At 47.8% G+C, this 9,670-nt stretch overlaps 1 protein-coding gene across 1 annotated transcript; it reads left to right on the forward strand.

The window, feature by feature from the left end:
- Window positions 1-593: 593 nt before the first annotated feature.
- On the forward strand, window positions 594-8,834 carry LOC107201112 (endogenous retrovirus group K member 113 Gag polyprotein-like). The gene is made up of 2 exons (XM_015620305.2): window positions 594-3,209; window positions 6,690-8,834. The coding sequence occupies exon 1, from the start codon at window positions 1,219-1,221 to the stop codon at window positions 3,163-3,165; it is 1,947 nt and encodes a 648-aa protein (XP_015475791.1). The 5' UTR covers window positions 594-1,218; the 3' UTR covers window positions 3,166-3,209; window positions 6,690-8,834.
- Window positions 8,835-9,670: the final 836 nt, after the last annotated feature.

Consider the following 9,670-nt stretch of genomic DNA (forward strand, 5'->3'; position numbering starts at 1 on the left):
ACTAAAACTTCATACTAGTACTTCATAGTAGTACTAAAACATTATACTTTCTTTTATTCTCCCCAATGCCAATGTTTCACATTCAGGTATTGATTACTATGTCAAATTATTTTCACTAGCACCATAATGCAGGCAGACACTATTATTCAATACATGTGACATAGAAAATATTAAAAACAATTTATAAAAATTAATACAACTTGTCTTCCCTATAAAAATATTCTGTTGCGGTTCGTTTATTTAATTTTATTAAGAATATGTTAAAGTTTGTTGGCACATTCTTGTTTCCCCCCATTGTTGTGTAATGGTTTAGCCCTAGTTGTCAATATTGTTAACCCCTCCCCTTTTTCCTGAAAGTTCCCCGTCAGTTGTCTTCACCCTGCCCCATCTCGCCATCCATCATTGTAAACCCCGCCTCTCCTTCCAGCTCCTTCTGTGTATTTCATCCCTTCCTCGAAGAGTCATTGGTTACTATGTTATTGTCCCGCCCTCTTTGTATCCCCATTGGTCTCCAATATTGTAAGCTACTCCCCTCACTCCTCCCTCCGCAAACCCTGATTGGACCCTGGATTGTGCCCACCCCTGACCACAGAAGTGCTTGAGGCTCTCTCTCCTGTTCTGTAGTCCCAGCCCGGACCCTTGTCTTCATCCCTTTGCCCTAATAAACTTGTTCCTGGGAAGTACAGCGGATTGAGCCTCCTCTGTCCTTTATCACAACCCACGACGCCTGAGCTAGCAGAGCCCAGCAGGGGTCGGAGCTCTGTAGGTTCCACAGTGGGGTCGCCTTTCCCCTGTGGCTCCCCACTCCTGACAGCTGCCTGTGCCGGAGTGGCACCACAGAGCTAGCCCAGAGCTCCGGTGTGGCTAAGGAGCAGTGTCAGTTGGTGCCCAGTGTGGGGGCTTTTTGCCTGGAGACCTCACGGAGGAATTGAACAGGCACCCATCATTTGGACTTTCGGGCAGCGACTACCCCGGTGGGAGCAGACCAATTTTTGTCTGGTGGCGCTCCCGGGGATCGAGGTGGCACCCCTCTTCGCGCAGAGGATTGCCTCGGGGTGGTGAACATCCCTTGCAGCACCCCATCTGGACCTGGTGTGGTGAGTTCCCCAGGGGAAGTTTCTTGTTTTGGGTTCCAGTCTCTTATCTTTCGTTCTTTTAAGTTCCCGTTTGCTGCGGAGGGGTGGTAGGATTGCTGAGCCAAATTGTTAAGTGTTGAAAATGGGCGCAAAGTTGTCAGCTCAGCAAAGGGGGATTTATTTCCAAGTTGTGGGAATCCTTGTGTGGGGAGGGAAAACGTTTTCTAAGGGTTTGGTTAGGAGGTTTGTGAGGTGGCTGTTCTTGCACTACCCCCATGTGTCCTTGGAAAACATTTGTTCTGTCAACTTTTGGAATACAGTCGGAGGTAAATTGACAATTTTAGTTAATCAAGGGGACAAAACTGCTTCTAAATTAATACCACTTTTTGTTCTGATTAGGTCCTCATTAATTGAAAAAGGGGGAGTGCAAGGGCAGCCAGGACAGTTTACCCCAGTTTCCCCAGTTTCCCCACCCCCATGTACCTCTACCTCTGCCCCCAAGTTGGGGGAGACCTGCAGGGCATCCCGTGATACACAGGGCACCAGCAATGGCTCTAGTCTCCCTGGCTCCCCACGTCTCCCTCAGAACCCCAGCCCTGGCAGCCCTGGCCGCCCTGGCCAAGCTGCCAGAGCACCTACCCATTCCCCTGTCTCCCTGGTTGTTAATCCAAAGTTTAATGCTTCCCAGGTTGTTAATCCCCAGTTAAATGAAGTTAAAAATCCCCAGTTAATATCCCAAGATCCTTGTTCCCCTGTGTACCCCTGTTCTCCTTGTTCCCCTGTGTTTCCCTGTTCTTCCCCTGACTCACAAAATGGCCCCCAGAGGGCACAACATGGCAGGGATCACATGGTCGGACCTCTCCCTTGTGCTTCTCCTTCCCAAAATCCCTTTCTTCCCCCATTGACCAACCCCTTCTTCCCTAACTCCTCCCCTTCTTCCTACCCTGACCCCTCCCACTTCCCCTCAGGAAACTCCTCCTCTGGGGCATGTCATTCTATCACCACACCCCCAAACCCCACCTCTTCCTGTTGTTGCTCCTCCCTTAAGCCCTCCCACTCAGTCAGTCCTCCAGCCCCGCCCCTTCTGGCTTCCGGCTCCCACGCCCCTCCTTCCGGTTCCCACGCCCCTCCTTCCGGTTCCCACGCTCAAAAAACCAGAAGTGTCAGGCCTGGAAACCAGAACTCAGAACTGGGTGATACTCCCTTCGTTGCACCGGAGAGTTTTCGTGGCAGGGGGGGGAGGTACCATGAATGGGAGCCCTTCTCCTTCCAAACCAAGAGGGAGCTGTGCAAAGCTCAGAAAGAGTTTGGGAGAAGGAGCAAGTATTTTAAAGGTCTACTGAAAGCTACCTTCTCCGCAAACGAAACGGTCCCCTCTGACCTAAAAGATTTGTTTTCCTGCCTCCTTTCCTCAGCTGAGTTTAGGCTATGGAAACAGGGGTGGAAGAGGGCATTGGAGACCATGCTTCCTGAGCTGTTGCACAGTGAAGATACTGCGGTTGACGCAGATGGCAATCCCCTCACTTTAGATCACCTGTGTGGCGAAGGGAATTGGGCCAAACCTGAAGAACAGGCCAGAGGCATACCTCGGTCTGTTCTTGTTAAGATAGCGGAGGCTGCCGAGAAAGCATTTAATGCAATGCCTGAAGAAGAACCACAGGCAAGTTTCCTGTCCATCAAACAGTTCCCCAGTGAACCTTTTGTTAAGTTCGTTGACAGGCTACAAGTGCAAGTCGAAAGACAAATAGAAAGACCTGAGCTTCAGGAAAACCTGCTTTTAGAAGTGGCTAAGAACAACGCCAATGAAGTATGCCGTCACATCATCCTCGGCTTGCCTCTCCATCCGCCTCCCACCTTGGAAATGATTATTGAAGCTTGTACAAGAAAGGCTCCAATGGTGAGACTCAGCCAAACAGCGCCAGCACCGGCACCGAGGAAGACGCCAGCCGCAGCTGCAATACAGCGGACACCACTGAGCCAGCTGCAGTGTTTCCACTGTGGACAGTTGGGGCACCTGGCAAGGGAGTGTTCGGCTTCTAACCTTTGCCAGGGGAACGCAGGGAACGGACTGGGAGGAAGGATCAAATAAAAAAAAAAAAATTAGGAGCGCAGCACGAACCTGTCCCACACAAAGTGAGAAATGTGACAGGTCTCGCGGGGGAGGGGGGAGCACAAAATACTAAACCATGGCCAATAATCTGGACGCGACATCTGATTACTATTAAAGACGTTTTCTTCCGGTCCCAGCACTGGAAGGTAGTTGCTGTGGACCCACTGGACAGGACTTTGATGGACTCAGGACCACTATGTAAGTACATTGCCATCAGGGACACTAAACACACACCCCCAGAGATTGAGATTTCTCTGATCACCTTCCCAGGTGATCAGAGAGCCTCATTCTCTTGGCGCGCTGCACTCACCCACCTTTCTTTTTGGCAAAGGGCCAAATCATTGCCTAATTTATTCCTATCCCAGAAGAAGTCCCAGTAGATGACCATGCACCAGGCGTCTACTGGGCAGAAGTGGTGGGTGAGAATAAACCAATCATTGACGGCAGCATCAAGCAGGGTGCAGAATCATTAAATGTGAAGGGTCTGCTTGACACGGGAGCAGATGGGAGAATCGTCCCCGAAAGGAGGTGGCCGTCACATTGGGAGTTGCAACCTGTGGCTGGCAAGATGCAAGGTATAGGGGGCACACAATTGGCAAGAGTCTCTAAGAGTGTGGTACAAATTGCGGGGCCAGATAGGCAATTGGCAAATCTATGCCCATTTGTTGCAGATTATCAGGTTCCCTTGTGGGGGAGGGATCTCATGTCCCAATGGGGGGTGAAAATAGAGATCCCGAAGACCCCTCAGAATTTTTAGAGGCGGCCACTCTGGAGTGCCCTTTCCTGAAGTTAGATTAGGACAACTGATACAGCGGTCTGGATTGATCAGTGGCTGCTAAGGAAAGACAAATTAAAGGCGCTCAATGAATTCATAGAGGAGCAATTAGTTAAGGGGAACATAGTAGAGACAACCAGCCCTTGGAATTCCCCGGTCTTTGTAATCTGTAAGCCGGGGAAAGACAAGTGGTGGCTCCTTCGTGACCTTCGTGAAATCAACAAAGTCATTGTGGATATGGGACCTCTTCAACCAGGGATGCCTACCCCAATCATGCTCCCACAAAATTGGAAATTGGTTATTATTGATATAAAGGATTGTTTTTTCCAAATTCCCCCACACCCTGACGATGCCCCACGGTTTGCCTTCTCGGTGCCCACCCTTAACCGAGAAGCCCCAGTGAGGAGATTCTACTGGCGAGTGTTGCCACAAAGCATGAAGAACTTGCCCACCATTTGCCAGTGGTATGTCTCCTCATTGCTGTCTCCTGTCCGTGCCAAAATGGGAGAGGTCATCATCCACCATTACATGGATGATGTCCTGGTGTGTGCCCCCCATGACAATCTACTTGAACGTGCGCTTGACTTGGTAGTTGAAGTTCTAACCTCCGCAGGATTTCAATTCCAGGAAGAGAAAGTTCAAAGGATGCCACCCTGGAAGTATCTGGGCCTACAGATCGCTGAGAGGACCATTGTTCCTCAAAATTTGGCTATTAACAGCAATCCAAAAAACCTGGCAGACCTCCACTCCCTGTGTGGGACTTTGAACTGGGTCAGGCCTTGGCTGGGCCTCACTACTGAGGACCTAGCCCCCCTCTTCATACTACTGAAGGGGGAGAAGGAGCTGAGTTCTCCCAGGTCTTTGACCCCAGAGGCATGGAAAGCCCTGGAAAAGGTGCAGGACACTTTACTAGAGAGGCAAGCACATCGATGTGAACCCAACCTACCTTTCAAATTTATCATTTTGGGAAATCTCCCACACCTGTTTGGGCTCATTTATCAGCGGGACCAGGACTCAAGGGACCCACTCTTGATCATAGAGTGGGTTTTCCTAAGTCATCAAAGGTCCGAAAGCATCACCAGGCCACAGGAGTTGATGGCTCAGCTCATCAGGAAAGCTAGGACAAGGCTTTGGGAGATGTCCGGGTGTGATTTTACATGCATATGGGTACCGGTCAGTCTGTCTTGGGACAGAGCATCCCCAAATAAACTGACCAAAGAAATGTTTAATTAGCTGCTGCAGGAGAATGAGACTCTCCAAATTGTGTTAGATAGCTACAGGTTTCGGTCCACGCCCCTGCTCACAAATTCTTTAACTCAAAGTTTAACATGGTTCCGAAAAAACCTCTCAAGGCTGTGACAGTTTTGACTGACGCATCTGGAACTTCCCACAAGTCGGTAATGACTTGGATGGATCCTAAGATTCAGCAGTGGGAAACGGATGTTAAACATGTGGAAGGATCTCCACAAGTTGTTGAGTTGGATGCCGTTGTCAGAGCCTTTGAGAGGTTCCCCGAACCAGTTAATTTGGTAACCGATTCGGCCTATGTTGCAGGGGTAATAGCAAGGGCAGAAAATGCAGTGTTAAAAGAAGTCCTCAGCTTTTTGAGCTGCTTTCAAAATTGATCTATGCCATTTCTCACTAAAAGCAGCCCTTCTTTGTTATGCATGTACGATCACACACGGAGCTTCCTGGCCTGGTAGCCGAAGGTAATGAGAGAGCAGATTCCCTCGCTGCCCCTGTTAGAATGGCTCAGCTTCCTGATGTATTCCAGCAAGCCAAGCTGAGTCATCAAATGTTCCACCAGAATGTGCCTGGATTGGTCCGTCAGTTCCATCTAAGGTGAGATCAAGCCAGAGCCATTGTGGCCACATGCTTACAATGCCAGTCATCAGCAATACCATCCCTGGGTTCAGGGATTAACCCTCGAGGTCTGGGGAGTTGTGAAGTGTGGCAGATGGATGTCACCCACATCCCAGAGTTTGGTAAATTCAAGTATGTGCACCTCTCTATTGACACCTTTTCTGGTGCAGTCTATGCCTCTGCCCACACAGGAGAAAAAGCCGAGCATGTTTGCAAATACCTCATGCAGGCTTTCTTTGTTCTGGGGGTTCCCAGAGAAATTAAAACAGACAATGGTCCAGCATACGTCTCCAGGAAACTGGAGGACTTCCTGCAGGAGTGGGGAGTGGAACATAAAAGAGGCATCCCCCATTCCCCCACAGGCCAAGCCATGGTGGAGCGAGCCCACCAATCGCTCAAAGCGGTCCTAGTCCATCAAAAGGAGAGTATGAAAGGCTGCACGCCCCAAGATCAGCTGTGCAAAGCCTTATTCACAATCAACTTTTTAAATTGCTCTAGTGAGCAATGAACCCTCCAGTGGCCCATCATTTTCGGTCCACCAGCAGCTACCAGTTGAAAGAACGTCCTCTGGTGCTGGTGCGAGTCCCAGAAGATCTTGGGGCCCTTTGAATTGGTGACCTGGGGGCGGGGTTACGCTTATGTTTCCTTGCTGCAGGGACTAAGGTGGATCCCACAACGGTGGATGAAACCTTACGTCCCCAAAACACCCCAACAGGCCACCTGAAGAAACAAAGTAGGTATCACATCCTGAGAGACTGCCATAAAGGACCCATTAGGAGGAGGAGGAAACCCCAAGTCCCCTCTTTTGTCTTGACTTACTTTTCCTAGATATGTTTACACAGATATATGTTTCCTTTTATTTTAGGAGAAGCCATCTTGAAAATGAAGGCCCTGACCATCTACTACTACTACTACTACTACTACTACTACTGGTGACCCAGAAGGCAGCATGGATCGTGCCCCAGCCCAAGCAGAACGTCTGGGTGACGTTGGCAAAAACCCTGCACCGTGATGATCTGTGTCTTTCCACTGGAGCATCAGGAAATCCAATGGCTACCTGCCTGGTGGGGATCCCTCTAAAGCCCACAGAATTTCGTGAAGCTATGACCTCTTTGGTTAAGAATGTTAATCAAGGAAAGCCGGCTGATAGCGTTGCCTGATCCCTCCCTGCCTACAAAGTAAGGAGACCTGTTATGAACCCTCTCCTTCTCTGGAGAGACTGGCAGGAGAAATTAGAGAAGGCAACCGATGAGCCACAAGAATTTGATTTGCTTGATTCGTCTCCCGCATCCTTTTGTGTTCATTTTAATTACCACTCCTCTGACCCTATTGTCAAGTGATACAAGTTAATAAGCAGTTTCAGGTTGCACAGTGGTGCCAGAACATCGCCCACGTGAAAATGGCCTCTACCCTTGATTCTACACCCTGAAAGCTGGAAAAAGGTTTATTTTTAATTTGTGGAGACTAGGCATAGGCAGGCATCCCCTCTCGTCTCCTAGGAGGGCCGTGCACTTTGGGCCAGTTGTCCCTGTTCTCACCCAACGCGACTCAAATTGACAATTGGGCCACAAAAAATAATCTGGCTATCAAAAAGCGCAGTCTTGACGATCTGGACCAGACTGCGACTCTGAAATTTTTCATTGGAGTAAACTAAATCAAGCTGCAGTATCGTTGTTTTTGCCCTGGGTGGCCGCTGCCAAAGCTGTGGGAGAATTAGGCCGATTTGAGTGTTGGGTAGTGAAACAGGCAAATTTAACGTCAACTGCGCTAAGCGACCTCCAGGAAGACGAGGAGATTACCAGGCGAGCCACACTGCAAAATCGTGCAGCCATCGATTTCTTGTTGCTCCTGCACAACCACGAGTGCAGGGAGTTTGAAGGGTTATGTTTCCTAAACCTGTCTTCCAAAAGCCCCAACGTCCACCAAACCATCAATGAAATGAGAGGCATGATCTACCAGATCAAGCAAGAGTCAGAAGACTGGGTCACCAACATTTTCTCTGGCTGGAGGATATCAGGATGGCTCTCTTCAATTATAAAATCAATCTTATGGATTGTTTTCATCATTTTATGATATTAATTATGTTTGCTATATTACAAAGATGTTTAGTTCAATCAGTTTCCAATCTTTTGTCCACCCCGCCACAAGTTAACCATGTTGATTTAAATCCTCCTTCCTCCTCCTTGGCTCCTCCCTCACCCACTTGTGAAGGATGGTTTTTAAAGGAGACTGTGCCCTCTGCTCCCCCTGACCCTACACCCTGTTCCTCCTCTTTCTGAAAAAGAAAGGGGAGATGTTGCGGTTCGTTTATTTAATTTTATTAAGAATATGTTAAAGTTTGTTGGCACATTCTTGTTTCCCCCCATTGTTGTGTAATGGTTTAGCCCTAGTTGTCAATATTGTTAACCCCTCCCCTTTTTCCTGAAAGTTCCCCGTCAATTGTCTTCACCCTGCCCCATCTCGCCATCCATCATTGTAAACCCCACCTCTCCTTCCAGCTCCTTCTGTGTATTTCATCCCTTCCTCGAAGAGTCATTGGTTACTATGTTATTGTCCCGCCCTCTTTGTATCCCCATTGGTCTCCAATATTGTAAGCTCCTCCCCTCCTCCCTCCGCAAACCCTGATTGGGCCCTGACCACAGAAGTGCTTGGGGCTCTCTCCCCTGTTCTGTAGTCCCAGCCCAGACCCTTGTCTTCATCCCTTTGCCCTAATAAACTTGTTCCTGGGAAGTACAGCGGATTGAGCCTCCTCTGTCCTTTATCACAACCCACAACACCTGAGCTAGCAGAGCCCAGCAGGGGTCGGAGCTCTGTAGGTTCCACAGTGGGGTCGCCTTATCCCTGCAGTTCCCCACTCCTGACAGCTGCCTGTGCCGGAGTGGCACCACAGAGCTAGCCCAGAGCTCCGGTGCGGCTAAGGAGCAGCATCAATATTCCAGTTTTATTTTTGTCTAGTTCAAATTCTGTTGTCTGAATTACCTGAACAATTAGAGTTTGGCAGGAGGAATATAAAAAAATCCCTAAAAAACTAGAAGGACAGATGTCACTTCAAGACAATTTTTGTGCAAAATGGATTGTCCATTGCTGTTCACTGGCATTAGTGAGCTGGTGAATCCTGCACAAGTATAAAAGTGGATTGATACTATGGTAGTTATTTGGGGGGTTTATAAAATACAAGCTTTTCTGATGAGAATTGCAAATTGGCTTGCTACAAACAAAATTGTTTTAATGAGTTCATAGTCATTAACAAGATTCCACATAATGTTAGGGGAGGAATGATTTCCCGTAATCTGTCAAAGAGAAATGGTAGTAGAGATACTGTTACAGAAGTAGTGGCAACTACTAAATCAAAGAATAGGATCAAGATTGACTCCTGAAAATATTAAAAAGGATTTTTTTCTTTTTTCAATAACAGCGACACTCTAGTATTAATCACTCAGAATAGGGACTAAATTTAAAAAACCAAGCACTTCGTTCTTAAGGTGCTGTTCTGTATAGATGCAGCATAAGGAAAAAGTGAGGTTTTGGCCAAAATGACATGTGTCTATCTACAAAATCTATTAAAGAATGTGGTGGGGGCCTTCAGCAGGCTTTTATCTGGTAGAGTAACAAAAGTATGAAAAGTGTTAGTTTTCAAGAGCTTCCTCTGTTTTCAAAGAAAAAGGTAATAGCTGTAAAAATGTGTAGTTAAAGAGTGGTGGAACTTTCTGGAATAAAAAGTATTGGTTTCACAGTAATCACTGAGCATTTTGAACATACTAATTATTTTTGAACAGTATTGGTTCATATTTGAAATAAAGTTTCGTTCCTGGAAAGAGGAAAATTATTCCAAGAAAATTCCTTACA

This window comes from Parus major, chromosome 3 (assembly GCF_001522545.3).
Source record: "Parus major isolate Abel chromosome 3, Parus_major1.1, whole genome shotgun sequence".
NCBI lineage: Eukaryota > Metazoa > Chordata > Aves > Passeriformes > Paridae > Parus > Parus major.